Here is a 24,008-nt window from a genome sequence, read left to right as displayed (position 1 = left end):
CTTCAGATACTGCGACTGTAGGCATAGGCGTAGGTTTGATTGTAAGTGTAGATTCAGGCGCTGGTGTAGGTTTGATTGTAGGTGTAGGTGTAGATTCAGGCGCTGGTGTAGGTTTGATTGTAGGTGTAGGTCTAGATTCAGGCGTAGGTGTAGGTTTGATTGTAAGTGTAGAATCAGGCGTAGGCGTAGGTTTGATTGTAAGTGTAGATTCAGGCGCTGGTGTAGGTTTGATTGTAGGTGTAGGTGTAGATTCAGGCGTAGGTGTAGGTTTGATTGTAGGTGTAGGTCTAGATTCAGGCGTAGGTGTAGGTTTGATTGTAGGTGTAGGTCTAGATTCAGGCGTAGGTGTAGGTTTGATTGTAAGTGTAGAATCAGGCGTAGGTGTAGGTTTGATTGTAGGTGTAGATTTAGGCGTAGGTGTAGGTTTGATTGTAGGTGTAGATTTAGGCGTAGGTGTAGGTTTGATTGTAGGTGTAGGTCTAGATTCAGCCGTAGGTGTAGGTTTGATTGTAGGTGTAGGTCTAGATTCAGCCGTAGGTGTAAGTTTGATTGTAGGTGTAGGTCTAGATTCAGGCGTAGGTGTAGGTTTGATTGTAAGTGTAGATTCAGGCGTAGGTGTAGGTTTGATTGTAGGTGTAGATTCAGACGTAGGTGTAGGTTTGATTGTAGGTGTAGGTCTAGATTCAGGCGTAGGTGTAGGTTTGATTGAAAGTGTAAGTCTAGATTCAGCCGTAAGTGTAGGTTTGATCGTAGGTGTAGGTCTAGATTCGGCCGTAGGTGTAAGTTTGATCTTAGGTGTAGGTTTAGGTGTGGGTTGGGGTGTAGCTGAGGGTAACACTGACTCAGTTTCCTTGACAGCCTGTTTAATCTTGTCACTGTGGATGCCAGCACGACTGTACAGCCACCACTTCATCAGTCCCAGGTAACGCCACACTTTGCAATGTATTTCAACATGCATGCTATCAGGTGATGGGAAGGCAGACAGTGTCGTTTTAATTGGTCTTGGGACAGACTTCAAAAACATCCCCTCTGTGACGTAATCGTAGAGGAGATCATGAAGATCTTGTGTGAACACATTGTCTTTACCGTTGGAAATATTCTTTAATTTACCAAACATCACCTCACTCCCACCTTGTTCTTTTAAACCTGTAGAAAACAGAGAGTCAACAGCCATCACAAAGGACTGCATTGACCTCTTGCTTTCAACTTTGGAGTCTGAGTGGAATTTGTTGGCTAGTTGTGTCGCCATGCGATGTATTAACAGTTTGGCAAACTGTGTGGCAAAAAATATCTTTATCTTGTTCCCCACTCCTTCCAAGGCCAGTTTCTCTCTGGATTCCGAGCTGATCCATGTCTCTCTGGGTTCTGGGAAAACACTTGCAGCACCTTCCTTTTCCAGACTCTTAACCTCCTGAACAATTACCTGAGTGATGTCATCTGCGATGATGTGAATCTCCTGGGATGTGCTAGATTGCAGCTGTGCATACTCAGAGTTGGTCATATCATCCAGAATAGGTTCTATGAGTCCACTGACCTCACTTGTAATTATGTCCTGGACAACTATAGTTGTTGCAGTTGCAAAGTTGTCCTCTGATGATCTTGAGACCAGAGATGTTGATTGCACAGATCTGGCTGCTGACTTGCAGCGATCAGTGTCTGCTTCCATCCCAAGTTGTCCATCAGTGTCCATCTGTATGGAGATGTCCCGTCTTGTACGAGGTCTACGTGGTCGAGGTGTGCACAAAACATCTTTCCTCTTGCCCATCAATGCTTTCAACATATTGCAGGCATGACGGACCATCGCATTAAGTCTGTGAGGGGGTGTCACAAGCTCACTAAATACAGGCTCCAGTGTGTCCATGCTATTGCTGATGGCAGAGTTGATGGTTTTGGCAACCTCTTTAACAATCAAGTTGTTCAAATCTTTTAGGCTGTCACAGTGGACATAGTCCTTTACTTGCAGAACCTCAGCAAAGGTTTGTAGAAGTGTGTAGCCGAGACTGGACTGAACACGCTCATAAGACATTATTTGGCTATATTTCTGATCCAGTGTTGCCAAAATGATTATTGACACTAATGAAATTAGGTCCAAAATCATCTCCGCTAACAAGATTGATGTGGCATCATCTGCTGCTCCATGCATCACCAATCTTTGTTGTTCCATTGTCATCCTTTTGAAAAAGGACTCAATCACAGGACGAATATCTTCCACACCGATCTTTGATAACTCCTTCGTCTGGGAACTTTCCATTTTGATGATTGGATTAGATACTATTTTGGAATTTTTTTTCAGGAACTGCTTCCTCAGAAGCTTTTTCAGCACACGTGAGTAAGCCATAGTGTTAAATGATTTTCCCTGATGCTTGAATCTGTCGTGTAGGCAAAATGTTATGATGTCATAGATGAAAGCCACCTGATGTCAGATCAAAGGTCGTGCCAGCTAAGTTCCGCCCCCAAGCAATGACTGCAGCTTAGCAACCGTTGCTAGGCACCATTGGCAATCTCTGACAGCTGTTTTTTTCTCCTTTTCAACAATCTAAAAAACAAAACTTTTCAATGGAATCTCATTGCTAGGCAACATCCTGGCCCCACTGACTTCCTGTCAGTTGTTGTCATTCAAATACACTGCAACAGGAAATCAAAATTGGGGTCATATAGAATGTGTATGTTTAACTGTGAAATGGTCTATAAATCATAAACATGAGTAACAAGAGTAGACGCCGCATCGGCCGCTACTGCCTACTGGCGCTGACGAGCCGTGGGGCCGCCATCTTGGACCGGTCACACGCTTCACTCAGTGTAATCTGTTTGGCAGGTGCAATGAGCTGTCAGCGCATTTAATTAATCACTCTCACTGTATATCAAACTGCTTTTCACGTGTTGTTTTGCTGCAGAGGTACATGTAGCTATGATACAGGACACATTCAATATTCATAGTGGGCTTAACAGTAATATAATATTCTCATATGATATAAATTCACCAGACGTCCAAGATCAAATCTGGGAACATAATCCCCAAAAATGGAGAAAAACGAGGACATTTGACATGACTGTCAATTTTATTAAAAAACCTAATGTGTCTTTAAAAACAGAACAGGGATAGAGGTAGTTTTTATGTGATGACAAGTATTTTACAAATCACACACTATAAATATGATAGAGAAGCAGCAACAGATAGTGGCAGTAAAGTTAGATATTTTATATAAGTTGAACAAACAATATGATATTATTAGAGTCTACTTGAAGCTTTTTATATTGCTCCTTCGCTCGGTCTCTCACACACACCCGCACACACACACACACTACCACGTTTTTCTGCTTCCATCTCTTCCCAGCCCTTGACATTTAGCAGCCCCACTCCCAACACACACAGACACACACAGACACACACACAAACACACACACACACACATACACACACACACACACACACACACACACACACAGTAGGTTGCACAATATTGACAACATGTGACATTGCAAAACTCAATATGAATTCTGATATTTTTAAACATGTGTAAAATTACAAAATAGAGTTATAACAAATCAAACATGTTTTCTTACAAAAAAAAGGTTTATTTTAACTGATAGTCATATTGGAGTGGTTCAACATTAATAAATAAATAAAGGACCATGTCTACAGGGAAGCACTAAGGAAACACTTGCAGTAAATCCTTCTCTTCTCAAAGCCACTTCCCACTTCTTCCTCGCATCTTTGTCCTTGGGAAACCTTCAAAATGAAAACACAAGATTTGGGAGAGTCTACACAAAAATCTTTCATAAGGCGGTCAAGCTTATTTTCTTACTTCACATTTCTTAGAACCTTTCTTCAAAAATGAATCGCTTATTGTTTCAGATCAACCCAAAACAGAATGTCACTGTGAGGCGATTAATTAAGCTACAGATCAACTTCTTTTTCTGCTTTCTTGCAATTGTAGCCTAGGCTACTGATTCATTATGAATGCGTTTTTGGAAGTGGCTTATAATGTTTAAGGCTATGAATGTGAGGTTTCTAATGTTGTAATATGCTGGTGATATATTTTGTCAATAAGGGGGCACACTTTGGTGAACCCAGAGAGAAACTCATATCATTATATGCTCATTAAAAAATAAACAAGCTAAGGTAACCTTAAAACAGTGTTACCCTGTTGCTGACATAGTTATAAATACGTGACTATTTTATTTATTGCCAAAAGATTGAAACTTGCTTGACCCGAACTTGAATGACTGTATGGTTTTTACTGCTTATTTTTGTAGGTGGCTGTGATGTGGCGCTTACTCCGACAAGCACATTTGCGGCATTAGATCTGGGAAACGATTTGAAAATTGCCAGGAATATGTTTGTGATTGTTGAGGAATCTGGTGACCAAGGCAGACCACCAACCACTGGAAACCAGTAGGGACATAACACCAGGTGAACACCTGCCGGTGCAGTAAACGTTGCCTAGCTAGCGTTAGCTGGCTACGATGTCAGTACAGTAATATAAAAGATCCTTGCTCCATCTCAACTCTCTGGTAATATTCTATTCACAAAATACAACCAATAGCACGCTATTGTCTTACTTGTGAAACGTAGTCCCACCGAGCCCTGTTTTCAATCGTCCGCCGATTTGAACAAGGAACATGCTGCACAGTGCTCTGGCATCTTGGATCTTCTGCTGCTGAGCAAAGAATATGACCGGTCCAAGATGGCGGACGCAATTTTTGCGCCCAACAGCCATTGCGGCGTCTACTCTTTACATGTCTATGCTATAAATCCCAACGAAAAAGTTAGTGTCCAGTTTTGTTTTTCCCCTTCTATAGCTCTACTAGTAGACAGTATTGTAATATTAGCCAACACTTTAAGCAAGCTTCATGGAGGAAGACATCCTTAAATATAAACGATTAGCCTGATGGAAATGGAGCCACATTATACTTAATAAACTAAATAAACACATAAATTTGACTATGAAATACATCCTGAAATTGTCATAAGATGTGAGATCATATTCCCAATGAGCCACCGTTACTGTTGTGTTGTAATAAGGGAGTAGCCAGACCCATGTGATAAGAATTGTGCATCACCTCTTATGGCACTTAAACACACACATTGCTGGGTATCTGTGATTTAATTAAAACGTAACTTTTTTCACCTAATTAGTTAGCATAATTTTGAGATGTTTGTAACGTTTTTCCAAGGGACATTCTCTATTAAACTGTTCCAATATAGAATTATATAAGGAACAGTAATACCATTTTGGTATAAAGTCCTAATTGTTTTAGTTTGGTACACAACATAGAAGCATAAAATCCCCACAGTAGTATCAGATAAGTCCATATTGTGAGTCTTTGGCCATGGGAAATTAATGTCACTGTTATGTTTGGAACTAGTTGAACCCAAATACAAACAGAAATGCAGACCAGACGGATAGTAAACATGTTTATTCCAGTCCGATGTCGGGAATACAACGATGAAGAGAACCTAGTCCAAAACAAATCCAAAGCGAACCAGAGTACAGAGCGTGAATGGTACCGTGTCCGATAATCCAGTCAGCCAGGGTGAAGAGCTGGAGTGATGGATGGCTGGAGGTACTCGAGAACTGTGGCAGGCAAAGAACAGATAAGTACAAGCAAGGTATACAAACAAATCCAAATGTAGCGTCGGCAAGGAGACTAACGTTGTGTCTAAACTATGATCTGACAAGGAGTGGTAGGTTGACCGGTTATTTGAAGCAGAGGTGATTGGGTCTGATGAGCTACAGCTGGAACCCTGACTCCTGCACACCAGGCTTCACTCCTGCAATCAAGGACAGCCAGAGGGGAGGAGAGCAGAGACCGGGTGCAACTAGCAACAGCCCTAACAGTCGCCCAGCAGCATTCAGATTCCAGAAGGAATTGCATCAAATATTATACTCCTTAACCCAAACAGGAATTTGAAATTTCTGCAAAAAATGTGAATAACTGACTGCACAGTTTGCTATGTGTGTCATAGAGTTGCCAAACAAGTAAAATATGATTCCTATACCAGTTTTCAACAACTAAAGATTTATTTTTTAACAATGTCTTTATTATGCCAAATGTAATATTGATGAGGTAATAATTTATATTTAAACAAGAGACCAAGCCAAAAGTGAAAATTGGACAGTTTGATTGGGATTTTGCTAATTCTAATACTGCATAATAACAGAAAAATTCAGGCCACCTATTTTATAGAAAATATAGTTTGGAATAAACTATATTATTGATGAATTGTCTGAGCCAGTTGATTTTGAACATGTTGCTTAAAGTTGGGAAGTCCAAAAAATGTAAGCCCCCACAGATGTTTTGACAAAATGAGTTTTGTTTTTCTTTACAAAATAATAAAATTACACATATCGTCAATTCTTTTTGATACCCCACATCAACATCCAAAGAGGCTGCCATATGAGCAAGTCTGGGAATTCCCTCCGCTTTGGTCAGTTACACTCCCTCTCAAGGATAAGTGTCCTGACAGTTCTGCAAAAGCCATCTCCAAATCTAAATTTTATATGCGCTTGCAGGATAAACCCACGTTCAAGCGAGTCAAACACCTTATAAAAATCAAGGAACAGAATTAAGCTGTTGTTGGTAATGAACAGCTTTAGTATCCCGTGAATTATTCACTAGCAAAAGTAGAAAATAAATACGTTGGGTGACTTTATAAATAGGTAAACCCTTTGAAAATACTTTTATTTCTTATATTTTGGGAATTATATCTTTTTTTATTTATTTTTTATTTTTTGTTTGCAGTAGAATTTGGCTGATAGTTGGTTTTTTAGTACTCCCGAGATGAATAACCCACCCAGAAGTAGAACCTACAACATTAAAAGTCAAGACCACTACATTTCTTATCCAAGCCTGGTCTTACTCTAGTAAGACGAAGAATCACATGTGCAAGCCAAAGTATGTAGAGCGGCTCAGAGGCCTCGCTCACATGTTGTTCACTGTGATCCTTTTACCATCAATATGCATGAAATGTCCTCTGAAACCCGCTTTCTTCACCTCCTTCCTCGCCTTTTCGACCAGCGGCCACAACATGTTCCTGGCATCCTTGGCATCTTGAGTCAGTTCTTTGAAGATTTAGATTTTCCCTTCCTTGAGTATGTTTAATGTTCTGGCATCGTTCCAAATCTTTCCCCTGTGGGTTTGTGATAGAAACTGCACAATGATGCGTCGTTTGGAACGTGCTTCTCCAGAGTGGGGTTTCAGTCTGTGAGCGATGTCCACGGAAAAGGCCAGTTGGTCTGCAATGTCTGGTGAGACCTGTCTGAGTAGGTCCACCATCATTTTTTTAAACAGTTTGTCCTGCTTGTTCCTGGACCCCAGCGACACATAGATTCCACCTCCTCTTGTAATTATCAAATTCATCACCTAATTTCCCCACAGGAAAACATAAACAAACAATCAAACAATGATTCACCTGTCACGGAGCTCAACTTTTTCATTCTCCAGGAATCAAACTTTTTTCTTTAGGGTTTCAGCTTTGTCTGTTGCTTCATTTATTTGTTTCCTCATATTTTCCATAACGTCATTGACACTTTTTATTATCTTTAACTTTCGCCTCAAGAACAACTGCAACCTCCTCAGGGACTCTTCCTGCATCTTTTCAACCCTCTTCATTACGGTTAGCGGAACAGAATGGGCAGAGACTGACCTTCATTGTCATCAGTTGTTTTACTTCTCTTGGCGGCTCGCAACTTTGGCGCAATTAGCAACGGTAGCGCAGAGTCTGAGCCCCGCTCCGGCAAAGTTACCTCCAATCCTTCTTTGACCCGCGGAGCCTTCTTGCCACATGAGTGCATTATGCTGCTAATATCTTTGTCCATTTTTCAAGAATACGTATGTCAACCGAGGGCTACTGGCCAAATAGAAGAAGTTACAGTCCGTTCTGCCACTAACTTTAGCCAAAAAAGTAAGTAAACACAAAGAAAAACATCTTCTCCAAGAAGTCACTGAGTTGTTAAGTATTAGGATAGCATTTGAAAGCCCTCAATTTGTGTTCACTGTTAAAACAAAATGAGGTTTGCTACTTCTTATAGCAGAGCGACAACAGAGTGATGTTAACACAACGCCAGGTTAGATTTGTGTCTGACTTGATCCTGACTTGCTCTGACGTCGTGCACACGTGGGCAACGATAATCTCACGAGAACAAGGCGGCCGCAGGTTTGAGACGCAGGCAGCGCAGTTGCTTTTTACCTGTCACTGCCCGATGTGTGTCGAGTGCAGATTGAATTTGCGTATGCTCAGATTTAAACGGTTTACGGCACAACGTCATACTGAAAAATATAAAATCCACAAAATAATCAACTTTTCTCAGAAGATGGAAGTCATTTCAAAAACGTTTTAGCTACCTATGGTTGTTTGCTAACGTTAGCTGAAAACGCCATTCAACTGAAAGCCATTGTTGTGTTTGATGCTAACTTGTAGCCAGCAGTGAACCAACTTGGTGACATCACCGACTGCAAGACCCAGGCGGACCCAGAGCATGCTGGGAAATGCCAGGCTCTCAGCTAATTTAACACCTGATTGGATCAAACACTTGACTTAGAAACGGTTTGTAGTTTTACTACTAACCTTTCTACTAAAATTTTCTACTAAAATGATGACACAAGACTTTATCAAATAAGTTAGAGGATATAGATCCACTAAGGGTTGTTAGACCTAAGGGCCGAACTGTTGTAAGAATAAATAAAGATTTGCAGAGTGTGTGACACTGTTTACCTATTTTCAAATATGTTAGAGGAACCTACAGTTTCTGACTCAACTCTGATGCTCTGACAACATGGCATGGTATTTCATCTTACAAAAAGCAGCTGATGACCTGAACCTTAAATGTCCGATTACCAGCAAAGACCTCTAAAAGGAAGGAGAGATGCTACACAACTGATTGTATGCTATATCAAATAAGTTTGCTTCCTCATCCGCTTTGAGGAGGGAAGTGTTTTGAGATACCAAACAATATTACCAGAGAAGTGTGGATGTATCAAGTAACCACAAGTTCTCTGCTCATTTGTTTTCCAGATCTCAGATTTTGATAGGCTCTTTAAGAACACAATAGGGCAAACTGTACAAAAGGTCATTGGATAAGTCAGAATGATCATGGAAAAAGACGTTTGCACTAATAATCAATACCATTAATGACACTCTCTCTAGCTTTGCCTTACATCCACAATATTGAGCTCCTGTGTAATAATGTGGAGATGGGAACATACACAACATGTACAATGGGGGCAACGTTCTGTGCGAGGTGTCAACTGTTATGGATGTAGTTTAAATACATATGTTTGAATAATTTAATTATCAAAAATAGACAGAGACCACTGAAGTCACTGTATATAAAAGTTCATTTTTAATTGTGAACATTAGGAGACAGTTACCACACTTCAGAATAGTACAGAAAATGCCTAACTGGAAGCTCTCAGCACCTGCTTAGTTATGCAAAGTGGATGTTCTTAGTTTACCTCATTAGGACTGGGAATCTCCTCCGCCTGCTCTGCCCCCAGAAACGTCCTGTCCTGTGATCAGTATAATATGGGATTATTATGCAAACAGTTTTAATAATAACCAGACAAAAAGTACATATAACAATATATATTACACTAAATGTTTTACTTTATTTTTTTTCTATTTTTTTTTTCTGTGATCCAGAGTAAAAATCAAAGGAATTTAGGAGATTTTTTTCTGCTTGGGTTGGAGGTGTGTTTTATTTAAATTTTTAAAATTTCTTTAAAATCTGCAAACATTCTGTGGAAAATTCCACGTCTGCATATTACGTGTGGGCCTAATTATGACCTAATTATGGCTGATCATGCTAGAAAATGTTAGTTATGACATTAATGCCCCTGATCCCACCCCCTTTGCCAGTCCCACATCCTCTTTTGTAAAAATGTTGCCTTGCAGAAGTCAGGCTCATTTAATATACTTGGACTTTTTAAAAGGGTCATAACAATTCTCTTGGTCTTTGACCAAGAAAGTTTTCAAATATGATAACACTGTACTTCTTTCTCCTCCTATGCTGTTTAGTTTGTATATTGTGACTAATGAGATTAATGTGACTAAGCTGGATGTTTCCCAGCTTCCACCCACAGCTTCACTGTTTTGCTATACTTACCTTCAGGCTTCCTTTCTGGCGGAGCTGGAACACATCTGTTGTCTGATCTTGAGTCATTTTCCACTTACAATAGCACCTGTCACTGTAACTCCACTCTAATCCTGTGGCACTTTCACCCTTTTCATGCAGTTAAGACCAATGCTTAGCTACTGGAGGTACGGTAAGAACTGGGAGATATTGAGGCAAAGGTTAAAATACTACAGTCTACAGCTCTTTATTGTTGTATCTGACTGGATTGGAGACTTGGAATTGTTGGTGCATAACTGACATATGCTGTAACAACCACTAACTGGACATTGTAATGCAACTTACTATGACACTATGATGTAAATATGATTAGTTCAAAGTTGTACATATAATTTGAAACTTTGTATCAGCTTAAAGACTTAAGGATTTACAATCAAAACGTTTTCTTCTTACATTTCTTTGGTAGTAGCCACTAGTATTTAGCAACAGTCCATTGACATATTTAAATCTAACTGAGGAAATCTGAACCCTTATTAGCCATTATATGAGGCCTTCTGTTAATATTAACTTAGGCAAACTACCATTTATTTTATTTGGTTAAACCTGGACCCTATTTTAGAATGTTTTTTGGTGTCTAAGTGACTGACGGGAACAACCATCTTTGATACTGGTCCAGTATTAAGCGAGATCGCTGCTGTCAGCAGCGGCAAAATAAAACCCAATGTAAATTAATAGGGCAATTGTCCAGGTTGTATTTACCTTCACAAAAGTGCTTGTTTTGCCATTGACAGTCTCAGATTAATATTCTAAGTGTCTGACAGCATTATGGACAGGCTCCTTTCAGAGGTAGACCTTTAAAACCTCTTCAAGACCTTTGTGTTTAACCAGAAACAGCTCTAAAGTTGCTAGCGCTAAACCCACCAGACTACATTTAAAAAACATGTAAATGTGTAAACTATGTGTATATTTTGAGAGTGGAAATGGTAAGTGGGAAGACGACCCAAAACAGCTTTTCATAGCTTTATTTTGTTTCTCTTGACTTTGAATGAAGTGTGTTTTAATGTGCTAAAATTACTGTATATTTACATGGAGTCTGGTGGGTTTAGTCAACACAATTGTGCGGATTTGTTCATTTTATAAAAAAGGATCTTACTGTTTAACTGAAAGGTCGAAATCCTTAGAAATCCTTTCCACACTTAGAATATTAATCTGAGCCTGTCAGTGGCAAAACAAGCACTTTTCTTAAGGGTCATACAAGTTGGAAAACTGCCCTATTAACTTATGTCATTGCTTGTTTCGCCCTTCCGACTGCAGCGATCTTACATAATACCGGACCAGTATCAGAGATTGTTGTTCCCATCAGTCACTTAGAAACAAAAACATAGGAAAATAGGGTACAGTTTGAAAAAAAACTATTGTTACCCTTTAAATGCTACTAATATCTGAGTTTTGATGTTATTACAGTGGGCTATCATTTGCAGCTTATTTGTAAATTACAGGTTTACCAAAATGTTTGAAGTCATCTGCTTGTCATAATCTCACAACAAGTTGCTTGAACCCAATGGTCTGTATGTACTGTATCTAAATAATATAGAGGTAAACAAGCCTCTTATTATTTAGGGCTTATCTTGGAAGTGAAGGTTATCAGGCTGCCAGGTTTAGGCAAGTTAATTACACCAAAAGAAGTTACTTCAATATATATTTTTTGGAGTACAAAGATGGTTTTAATTTTGCACTTGTTTGTCAAGATGAACACAAAGTCAAAGTGGGTGATCTGTAAAAGGGGATGGTGGAAAGATGGAGAAGGGCATCTATGATCTGATGCATCTCTTCTTGCAAAGTTCTGCATCACATGTTCCACTAACAGTAAATCACTGAATCACATGTCCCGCTTCACTAACAGAGCAGTGATGTATGTCTCAACCAGTAGATGGTGCCAGAGTTCCAAGGATGAGAATATACTTGTTGTCGCCATAATCCAAATCTGTCAAAAACCTCACCAGGAAACATTTATTTTTTTATCGGAGGAAAATGGAACTAAAAGTGGCAAACTCAGATATAGTTAAATCTCCATGGAGGCCAAATAGAAAACAAGATCAGTACATGTGTCTACAATTAGTAGCTGCATAGGACGCTGAATCTCTTTTTGGCACCATCTTTCCAAATCATACATTTTTACTAAAATTTTTAAACTGATCATTTTTAAAGAAGCCAAGAACATTTAAAGGCAATTGAACATATGATCGCTATTGTACCCACTTTGTTATTGAGCTAAAAGGAGTGTCATCACGGCTAAGTGATGATTCAATCATTACTTGTATGACAGAAGAGACCATTAAAAACCACCCAAAATCTTATGTTTTTGAGGTGTGAAAGTCAAATTTATTATCAACCTATTGCATTTTTGTTTGTAAAGTTAATACCTGATTTAGGATACACATTAACATAAAAGACAGCTGGGTTAGGTTTAAGAAACAATACAAATATGGTAAGTTGATGAAAAGATGTACTGTAACTAGTAGTCCACCGTTAACAGTGGTGGAATGTAACTAAGTACTGAACTTAAGTACAAATGTGAGGTCTTTGAACTTTACTCTTTAGTCTTTTCTTTTCATGCCACTTACAACTTCAATTCTGCCACATTTCAGAGGGAAATAGTGATTGGTTTAAAGAAATGCCAATAAACCAGAGCACATTTTTTTCCATCCCAGACCTTCCTTAGCAGCTCTGTGGAGGAAGGTTAGGAAAAATGAGACTAAGAAAATAACAAAAGAACTTGTACGGAAGTGTTACACCAGTCTGGCTTCACTCAAACCCTCGATGCACAACCCACACTGGAGATATTAGACTGTGTTCACTATGGGCTGAAATATGTGTCAACAGAAACTGAATTTGAATCATTTATATTTGAATTTGAATTGCTAAACTTGAATAATTGCATTGAAAAACTAAATTTGAATCACATAATTTGTAATTGTATTGTTTAATTTGAATCATTGCAATGAAAAAATGAATCTGAATAGTATAGTTTGAATTGAATTTATTTGTTTGGAAATAAAATCCAATAAAATATGATCATCAATAAAAATGCAACTCTCTATCCATTTAGTTCTCACAATTCAAATTCAGTTCACAAAATTCAATTTCAAGTTACTAAGATGGATTTCCAGGTATTTCCAGGATGAAGGAAGAGCAATCACGCGCAGTTTGATAGATAGACAACGTTTCTCAAAGTCAAGGATCCTTCTTTGGTAGGACCATAGACTGTAATGAGTAGGAAAGGTCCTTCCAGGTCAGGTCCTTCAGAGGCTAGGTCAGGTTGGATAACTATTGGACTAACCTAGTGTTACCGGGACAGGTTGGATAACTACCGGACTAACCTAATGTTACCGGGACAGGTTGGATAACTACAAGAAGATACCCATATCTTGTCTTTTTACAGCTTGTATACCTAAGTAGTAAAATAGGTAGCATCTGAATGTAATTATTCAGTTAGAGACTTCATGTGTCCAGGTCAAAATTTGATGAAACATAGACCTTGAAAAACAGTTTATATTATATACACACCTAAAAACTTGAAGACACAGACAAATCAGTTAATTTAATGCATTTATTTTTTAAAGCCAATCTCTAGTATAGCAAATAATCTATTCAACATCTCTTTTTGGCCTATGGCTCCCTGCTCTCCTGGTCTGTCCTCTTGGACCAGGGCAGTCAGCCTGCTGTAGACCTAATTGGCCTCATCCATGTTGACCATCCAGGGCCAACTTGCTGGTGTGGCTTCCATCCTCATTGCCTGCCCCGTTTGTGCCTTAGTCCCTAGTATGAATGCCATGACGTAATGTTACGTTATACTTTTTATGTAGGAATCTACTCATACTTTTTAGCTTTCATTTAACGTTGCTAGTAAAATAAACAAGGTGCAGCTTTACCTCCCATGCTCAGCTACAACTGATAAACACCAACAACACCAATTTTTAAATCTCTGCTAACTTTACGCATATACAGTAACGGCATGCAAAAAGAGATGAAAATACCATCGGAACTTTAAACTTTACAAACACAAATGGCACAAAAGACAGCAAACCTTATAACAGCCTAATGTTAAATGACAGGTTCAGTTAGTATAGCGTTAGCTACATTAGCATAGCACGTGATGTATCTACCTTAATGTTACAAATTAACAGTGATAACAAATGTACAGGAAACATTAAAGATGTGTACATAAAAATGATTTTTTGCTCCATCAAAGCCGCTCGCATAGGATTGTGGGTGATTTGGGAGCGCGATAGATACAAATTGATCTGCGCTTGATTGCTCTTCCTTCATCCTTCAACTAACCGGATGTCTGTCACAGTACCTTAAAATGGAATTTTGTGAACTGAATTTGAATTTTGAGAACTGAATGTGAAGATATATAGAGAGTTGAATTTTCCACAAGGATTGTATTTTATTGGATTTCAGTTACAAATGAATAAATTCAATTCAAACTGTACTATTCAGATTCAGTTTTTTAATGCAATGATTCAAAAAAAAATATACAACTTCAAATTATGTGATTCAAATTCAATTATTCAATGCAATTATTCAAGTTTAGCAATTCAAATTAAAAAATAAAAGATTTAAATTCAGTTTCTCTTGGCACACATTTCAGCCCATAGTTCTCTGACAGCCACTCTTCCTTTAACATGGACGACACTTCCAAAAAACTAAGTAGAAAAGGAGCTTAAAAAAAGGTTTGTCATTGTCTTAGTGCAGAGCCATTACTTTGCTACAATCTAATTAGAACAATGAATGACTCACTTTAAGTGCATAATTATGTTATCAAGAAATGTGATTTCCTGCAAATCATCTAAACCCTTTTTTAGCCGTTCCCTGGGAAATAAAGACACCTCCCAGAGGAGGAACAGGAAGTGTGTTGCCTTGGTGTCAAAGACAAGGAGGAGTTTGTAGAGCCAACATTTTCTTTTTTTATCAATTTTTTCATTATTTTTGTTCTGGTATTATTTCAATAATTTTTTGTTTTATTCACTTTCTTATTATCTTGTCACTATAAAATATAAAAAACACTTTAGGAATACTATACGTATGGACAATGTCATATAAGCAAATGTATATTAACTGCTTTCCTACAATAAAGTAGACTCCCATTTAAAAAAAAAAAAAGGCCAGTCCAGATATCATCTGACTATTGAACAACGCTTACATCAAAGATGCAGTGTCTATTTGAGGGAAATGATTTACTTTATTCAGTTACTCTGAAACAATATGACAATTATTTTATTTATCACGCGGTGCTGGAGGGATGGAGATAACAGGTAAGTGCCATGGATACACTGATGACCTCTGCATTTTTTATTGATAACACTAATAGAATAAACAACAACACGATAATCAACATAATAATCAAAACGTTTTAATTACATTCTGAAAAAAAAAGGGTGTAACGAGAATGCGTTGGTGTATGCATGTCTTCACAAACCTTGTACCACTTCATCCAAAAACCAGGTTTCAGTAAATGAAAAAAGGCTCATTTGAAAACATTTTATTGAGCTTTTTACGTTGGACCAAAAGAGACAAAATCACTTTGTCACTAGTAAAATATTTGTAAAAGATTGGGTGACTAATGGCATTGATTATGACGAAAAATGGCGACATGAGATTCCTGTCCAACGTTATAATAGCTATTTTAGCTTTTTCAACTTTTTTAATAGTGTAGTCAAACCTAGCCTATGCAAACATATTTCATAATACAGCATGGATATCAGCAAGGGGTTGCCATTCATATAGCCATCATTAAGTTTGTGCTTAAAATTGTTCCTAAGTCCTTAGGAACAGCCAGTGATTTAGTAAATTGGGTGGCACCATAGACATGATATAGCTAGTCTAGACGTTAATCTGTAAATTAATGGCTATGATACATCCGTAGACCTGTCCAATCAAAAGCTATTAGCTATTGAAACACAATGCCAATACACTGACAATAGAAACCTTTTATAACTTACATTTATAATGACTGAAATTGTTTTGTTAATTCGTCGCAGCGGCGTCTGTTAGCAGTTAGCTCGCTAATTAGCAGCTGAACCATAGCGGCGTGCAGGCAGAGTGAGCAGCCGCCAGACTAACCTAGTGACCCGTGCATGATTGAATGTGAGCGGACCACTAGAGACGATGTTACCCACAGGTAACGTTAACTAGTCCCTATGTACAAACAACGTTATATTATAAACAATAGGTAACACAGCAACACAAATTATGATCTTGTCCTCAGAATATATGTTTTGGTAGTAACGAAAGTTTACATCGTATGTTTCTCCGGGATCAGCCAGCGCAAAGGACTACATACCGATTGCCGGCTGGCGCAAGCCGCTGCTTGCCGCATAGCTCATTACCATAAAGTTAAAATATTTAAACTTTCTGATTGACGCTCAACATGCTAAAAACGCGACGCCGACAGATTCGCCGCTCCTTGCAGCTGAGAGAAGCCGGCTTCCATTACTAACTAACACTAACATTAGTAACTTTAGACGCTCAAGTGGGTGTCTTTGTTAACGTACGATTAGAGTATATCTGATTAACCTAGCCTAATTGGTATTGGCATAATGATTTCTAATTTTAGCTGTGATAGGTTCATTTTTGTAAAATGTATTTTCACAAAAGTTTACATTATTATTAGATAGTTTTTTGATTAAATGCAGGTAGGATGGATCAACCAAAGTATTCGTATTACCACTTTTCAACTTAAATAGGTTCTGTATTAACAAGTTAACGGTCATTTAGTTGTTGGTTCAGTTAGCTACGCCACAGCCGCACCTGGCAGTTACTGGGTCTAACAACTAATCCCTAAATGAGAAAGAGTTTGTTTGGTGGGAATCTTTTTAATTTAGTGATGCATAAATCCCCAATTAGTTTACACTTGGCTACATTTAAACCTACAGTACAAAAAGCTAGTACAAACGGCTCCAGGTTTGCAATTTCTCTGTTGTTATCTTTATTTTGTGTCATGTGTCAAAAACGTCACAAAAGAAAATCAAAAAACAGCATGCAACAGGATTATGTGATGTTATTAAAAACACAATAAAAAAATAACCTTAAATGTTTTTAGCCAAATTATACTAGAAAAAAAGAAAGAGTGCCTCTTCTCATGAATGCAGACAAAAGACAAGAGAAAAACATCATCACAGAGCAATAGAATATAAAAGAGAGGTATCTATAGTAGAGAAATGATTCTACACGTAGTCAAATCTCTGGTTGGAATGCCTTCCCTCCACACTCTGGGCCTTGTAGGAGTCATTGATGGCTGGACGGGGTCTGGTGTCCGACTTGTAGATAGTGTGGTGAGAAGCAGCTTTGTAGGCCATCCCGTCGTACCTTAAGAATATAAAATAATATATATAGAAAGTATATCTATGTTCAATTTGGGACTTTAAGAGTTGAAGCATTAAGAGTCTAGTTTGACGTGTTTTAAGATGCCAGAGTGAATTATAGCGTAAAGACAAAGTTCTCACTCCGAACTCGTAAAACACTGACGCTTTGTCAGTGGCTCTCAGCGTACCAACTGTTTGGGACCCAACGGGCATAGCACCAGCTCAGCCGCGGGGCCACGGTGGGTGGTGCACAACATGAGTCCATGACGCTAATGTCTTGTTACTCCACATGGAGTTGGATATTGAATTGGATATTTTGTGATTACATTCTGAATCTGCAGCATTCTCTGTCAGGTAAATGCAGTAGTACAATGTCTTCCTCTGATGTAGAAATAGCCTACACTACAAGTCAGTAGTAGGCTAGACAGTGAAGTTGCTTATTAGGTGTTTGGGGGTTCTTCTGTAAGTCATTTTGGGGTACAATTTGGTTTTGATGAATTCTACAAGCAGCAATGCCACAGGCCAAGTAGGCGCCTGTTCCATACAGGCACATTTTCCGCGGGCACTGTACTAGTACAGAAAATGTAGAAAAGAAAAAACCTACACATATCAAATGATTTGCATTTAGATCTTGCTGGGTATGTGTCCTTAACTTTCAAAAGAACTAAGATTTTTACTCCCCCACAGCTTAACAGAAATCCAATACATTTTATTTATTGGGTCAAATCATAACAGAAGCTATCTCAGGACACTTTACAGATAGAGTAGATCTGGACCACACTCTAATTTACAAAGACCTAACAATTCCCCAGTGGTGCTGTATATTTTTGTTCACCTTTATCAGAAGCCTTTTACAGCAGTGGACATACAGTACAAGCTGCACAAGTATTTTGCATTTAGCACCTGCTTTCTTTCAGATCTTTGCTGCATTTAGCAACTGACTCTTCTCTGTTACTAAGTCATGTTCTGTTTAAGTTTCTGCCATCCCAGCAGTACTGTTAAAGTCAGAAAAGGTGTCAGATGATAGAACCTACGCTCTGTTTCTATCTGGAGTCATTCCACGGCAGGCCAGACACATCATGATGCCTCCAACAAACAAGATGGCTCCGCCAATCCAGCCCACGAAGAGAGCAGGGCCAAAAGTGTACCTGAAAGAAGACAATGTTACAGTGAAACAAGACTGTCCGTTCCCAAAAAAACGCTCCCATAGGATGTTTGTTGAAGCAGCAATTACGACTCATATCTACGTTTTTAGTGGCGGCGCCCTCTAGTGTCTGAAGTTATTATGACTGAAGCAAAGCAGGACGAAAAGTGAAGTATACCAGCGTCACATTTCTGCATTAGCGGGTAGGTTGGGGTGGTAAATAAAACAGGACTTTCACCCGGGAGAATGGAGTTCCAGTCCTGTTTTAAAACCAAAGTAAACGCCAATTTTTCTTGTTTTTCCTTAATCAAATGTGACGTGCAGTGTCACATGCGTGTTCCGAATTAATTTTAAGCCAAACCATGACATTTTCTAAGCTTAACTAAGTACTTTTGGTGCCTTAAGGTAACCAAGTACTTTTTGTGGCCAAACATAACCAAACTGCAACTGTTTCACAACGCTTAAGAAGTGTTACACCGCAACACTCTGTGGGTTGTATTATAGAACGTGTCTAATTCAAGGCATGCAGAAGATTTAGAGATTTAGATCCGGCATGTATATAAATTTACGTTCACAAAAGGTTTTGGCACACCTAACTGAACTGGCTAGCCACACAGGAAAACACAGGAAAGTGTTTCAAGTTCAGATAGCTTTGAGACAAATAGCAAAACAGGTTACTGTAAAAAAATCATTGTTTTGCTTGATTTGCTAAATAGATTTTTTGCTGACTTTTGTAGGGCTTTTTGTTGACAAAAATGCCCTAAATTTGACAAAAACATTGTAGAAAGACACAAAAAAAGCTAAAAAAATGTCCTAAAAAGAGACATGAAGTAATAGGCCACAGTCAAAGATATTTTAATTTTTTAGTGAAACAAAAGCATGTTGGTGTGGTTGTCTTTTTTCCAGTGTGGCCCTTAGTAAAATTCAGTTTGACAACCCTGTATTAGAAGACAGCATTAAAAGGCCCGATGTTGTTGTACGGTGGAGGACTTGTTGAGTAAAATGTAAAGTGCTACAGCAGATAAAACACCATCTGAATTTGACTTTACCTTGGAGTCAGATTTCCTGAGAGTCCACCAATACCCGCTCCTCCAAAAGAGCTGAACCCCCCATCTGCGTAGGTTGTGAAGCGAAAACTTTGCACAATCAAGTTAGCAAAGGCTGACACTCCAGCAATGCCACACACGCCTACAAATTAAGAGCAAACAATGGAGTTAGTGCACAATGGTTTAGCTGTAATAACAGAACTAGACATTGTATACATTAATGCACCTGCAAGAAGAAACATAATTCCAGAAGTCAGAGTCATTGTGGCTTTGATGTTGTCCTCCATGTTCCCCATTTTCAAGCACTTCATTGAAAAGATGGCGATGAGGCAGCCGATGGCTCCAAGGACAATACCAACAATCATCAGGGCCCGCACTGCTTGGAGCAGAGCTGAAAGTCAAAGGTACACCATTCAGAATACTTGTCATCACAAAAGTTTCTCATGAAATAGATTTTTAAGTGGTCAATGCAGAGTGGGGGGAAAGAAATAACATAAGTGCATTTACTCAAGAACCGTACTATTTTCAAGGAACTTTAAGGTATTGATTTCAACTTTGATTTCTCTACATTTGTGTTTCTTGTGTTTTTATTTTGTTTTGTTTATACAAGATGCTGTTGATGATTCCAGATAAAAAAAAAAGAATGTGCAAGCGTATGATTAATAAATGAATGATGATGCTTCTCCCACCACTGCCAATGTACTATATATCACAGGACAGGCATACATTTTAAATGTGTAAAATTAAATATTATGACTAAAGTATTACTATAAAGTAAATTACTTGAGGGAGTGAAAAATGTCTTAAGGTACATTAACTACTTGTGAAAGTGTTGGGTTAAAATCTCAAAAAATGTATTTTTTCAGAAATGACAAATAATAACATTATACTCATTCACATGTATATAAAGAATGTACTTCAAAGCAGACTTAAAAATCTCATGGCATGTCTTTAAGTTACAAGAAAACAAAGAACAAAAAATGCAGATTTTTTCCCCCAGCAGCAGCATTATAAAATCATATAAATCAAGTTACCATGTAAAACATTGAACCTAAATGCCATCTTTCAACGGCCTGAGATATTACCTGTATTATTCTAGACTTAAGCCTTTAAGACCTTATGTACAATATGTTCTACACTACCTTCAGCTGTTAAGTACAGTGTGTGGAAATGTACTTTACATTGTGTGACACTCCGGTAAAGCTTGTGCTTGCTCAGCTAAGCTTCGGATGTCTCATCGAATTTCCATTTGATTCCCGGAGAGACACATCTTTTCTGCAGTCCACTGCATTTTTATGCAGGAGAGGGAAATAGAGTAAATCTGCCTTAAAACCTCCTGAATGTTTTTAAAAGTACCTTCCAAGGTATATTGGAAAATTTTCTTCTTAATCCAACCAACATGTTCTATAAATGTAATTTTTCTCTCTAAGAGTGATTCTCTTACCTGGTAGTCCTAGTATGGTAAAATAAGGCCTGCACTGTGTAGTACCGTATGATGTCCCTACACATGTGTTCCACAGCCCAGAATAGGTGTACACGTTGGTAACGATTGTAAATGATCGGTCTTGCAAGCTCCACATGTCAATTGCTGTCGCAGCTGATATTAGGAATTGCCCCAACATGGACAACATGAATCCTATTAACTGAATCATCGAGGCAGCCATTTTAGAAGTCCTGATCAAAAAAAGCTAGCATGTCATGGAGTCGTGAAATGGCAGTGTCTGAACTCTGGCTTATCTTATGTATGCTTCAACAAGGAACTGGGCTTATCAGATCTCACCTCATTTTCACGAGTCCCAGTTTCGAGATACAAAGGCGATGGCTACTCCCCCTCCCCTAACACACACACTCCCGCTTAGTAATGAAGGGTGGTGTTTGTTGCCATGTACTTATTGTGTTTTTATATATTTTTTTAATGTTATTTTTAGTTTGAAGTAAAAAATTAAAAACTAAAAAAATTAAAAAGGTTTGGGGATTTTCTGCATTCAACCAGAAAACTATAATTCTTTTAATTATTGTTCAAGTTTTGTGGTTCCTTGAAGTATTATTTGTCCATGTTGTTTCTGTGTTGCTAATGACAAATACAAGCGTACCTGGCAGTCCCAGAATGGTGAAATACGGTCGGCACTCTGTGAAGCCGGAGCTCTGGCGGACACATGAATTCCACAGGCCTGAGTAGGAGAAAATGGCCGTCACAGGGTTATCAAAGAGGTCTTCGGTTGCCCACTGGTCCATCCCCGTCGCTGCGATTATACCTGCCACCCCTAACAAACTCAAAAGCAAACCCATTACTTGACAGAGAGTGGCTGCCATGCTGCTGTCTTTTCTCTGCTGGCTCGAGTGGAAAAAGAAAATTCAAGATTCAAAAGCTATCAGCTCTCCTCAGCAGTGTGGCTGTGTGTTTGAATATGATATAAGCAGGTGTGAAGTAAAAAAGGACTTCACCAATGACCCTGCTTGTTTGCACACAGCCCAGTCATGTACAGAAAAAGTTGGGTGGAGCGTATTAGTGAAGATTAATGCTGCTCAGTATTTCTTGTCAGTATAAACTGAACATAATATGGTTCTTTAATTTCTAATTATTACACTTGACTCATGTTTTTTAATGTAAATTGTGTTTGTAGATGTAAATGGCTGTATTTATAGTCTAAGTCTTAACAACTACAGTTGTGATATAAATCAGATTGTATCACTGTTTCTTTTGAATGATGTTCCAGTCACTTACATCCCTATGTCTGGTAATGTCTGGGTGAGTCATTGGGTGCGATCACAAGGGTTGTGAGTTGAACAAATGGTCACAGACACATGTTTATGACTGCAATGTTTTATTATAGAAACTCAGCATCTACTCTGCATATCGATTAGAGTATTGCCAAGCACGCGCCTTAGCTGAACAGAATGAGGCTTGCAGGTGTTTCCTGTCATGCTGGTGGGTTATTGTTCCTCTTGGTGACAAGGGTGTTTGCACCGAGGGCTAGATAAGAGTATAAGAGAAAAGGGAAGAGGAAAAGAGTCAGACATTCAGACTGTCAGCTCTGAGTATGTTGCTTGTGTTTGCTGTATGAACTGCATGTCTCCAAAATGAATTTTGCATAATAAAGTGGACCATTTACAACTCACTCAGGTCTGAGAATATCCTTTCCAACAAAGAACCTAAGGTCCAAGTCGGGACCAACACTACTCAAAGCGCTTTTACATAGTACACCATTCACACACATTCATGTGGATGAGGCTGCCATGCAAGGTGCTACCTGCTCATCAGATAAACACCAACACACATTTACACTCTGATGCGCAGCATCGGGGACAACTCGGGGTTCAGTGTCTTGCACAAGGACACTTTGACATGGGACTGCAGGGCCAAGGAACCACTACCACTGAGCCTGTTTGTGAAAAACCTAAAATTTAGTTGGTCGCTAGACTCGCTGTCGTCTTTTAATGACTGCTACTATGGGCCCTATTTTAATGATCTAAGTGCACGGCGTGAAATACCTGGCACAGGTGCGTTAAGAGCGTGTACGAATCCACTTTTGCTAGTTTATTGGTGGGAAAAAGGGTCTGTGCGCCAGACGAATGGTTCAAGGTTGTTCTTAGTGTCTTCATTATTTCACAAGTGTGTTAAAAGCCAGGCGCGTTTGTACCTTAACACATTGCTATTATGATGACAGATTTGCACCGTAATATTAAAAATTTTAATTTTTGTCCACACACTACATGGTTAAAACAAAATATTGTTGCGCCTGGCGGCTAATGTTGTTACCCATATGACCCAAAGTCCTGCGTCTGCCGGGTCAGGTCAGGCTAAAGTCTGGGCTGATATTGTGTAATCTGAACCGGGCATTGGAGATGCTGGTACTCCGATTTTGTTAGTTTCGTACAAAACCAGACTAGCTGTTTTCTCATGTTTCCAGTCTTTGTGCTAAAATAATCCAAGCTATAGTGGGTAGTTCCTGTTGCTGCCACGAGACATTCTAAGAACTGTTGGAGCGTCCATATGACCCAAGATTTCCGTGATCGCGCAAGTGCCCCCACCCCTCCTCCACAAGAGTCCTTCGCCCAAGAGTGCTTATTTTTCTTAACTCTATCTGTGATTGTTGCTTATTTAGTCATGAAAAATGAATGTTTGGGAAAAATACTTTTTAAGATTTGCAGGTGCTTCAACAGAGCTGTTCTTACCTTCAGCAGCCATTCATGTTTACTTGTCGCCTGACATTCAACATTCAATCTTATATTTTAATGGTTGACAAAACCCTGTACATCCAGCAGACTGTATCCTGTTTACAGCTTATTGGATGAGTCATATCCTAATTATGGAAAAATCAGGCAGGATACTCATTACATTGAGCATTACACAGTTGTGATCCAGGATAAGGTG

The 24,008-nt window shown here is 38.7% G+C and overlaps 1 protein-coding gene and 2 long non-coding RNA genes across 3 annotated transcripts; 1 reads left to right on the top strand and 2 right to left on the bottom strand.

Annotated features, from left to right (window-relative positions):
* Positions 1 to 3,288: 3,288 nt before the first annotated feature.
* Positions 3,289 to 4,608, bottom strand: LOC117950286. Its single transcript, XR_004657860.1, has 3 exons — positions 4,564 to 4,608; positions 3,663 to 3,730; positions 3,289 to 3,302 (listed from the first exon to the last, which is right to left on the bottom strand). It is a non-coding gene; the product is annotated as an uncharacterized LOC117950286 (long non-coding RNA).
* Positions 4,609 to 5,096: 488 nt separating this feature from the next.
* On the top strand, positions 5,097 to 5,931 carry LOC117950288. Its single transcript, XR_004657862.1, has 2 exons — positions 5,097 to 5,347; positions 5,835 to 5,931. It is a non-coding gene; the product is annotated as an uncharacterized LOC117950288 (long non-coding RNA).
* An 11,304-nt stretch (positions 5,932 to 17,235) lies between these two features.
* LOC117950278 (claudin-18-like) lies at positions 17,236 to 22,030 on the bottom strand. Its single transcript, XM_034881169.1, has 5 exons — positions 21,727 to 22,030; positions 19,860 to 20,024; positions 19,637 to 19,775; positions 18,478 to 18,591; positions 17,236 to 17,447 (listed from the first exon to the last, which is right to left on the bottom strand). Exons 1-5 carry the CDS (start codon positions 21,944 to 21,946, stop codon positions 17,306 to 17,308), a joined length of 780 nt encoding a protein of 259 aa, XP_034737060.1. The 5' UTR covers positions 21,947 to 22,030; the 3' UTR covers positions 17,236 to 17,305.
* Positions 22,031 to 24,008: the final 1,978 nt, after the last annotated feature.

The sequence above is a fragment of the Etheostoma cragini genome, chromosome 9 (genome assembly GCF_013103735.1).
Source record: "Etheostoma cragini isolate CJK2018 chromosome 9, CSU_Ecrag_1.0, whole genome shotgun sequence".
NCBI classification, from domain to species: domain Eukaryota; kingdom Metazoa; phylum Chordata; class Actinopteri; order Perciformes; family Percidae; genus Etheostoma; species Etheostoma cragini.
This window is presented reverse-complemented; position numbering and strand designations above follow the sequence as displayed.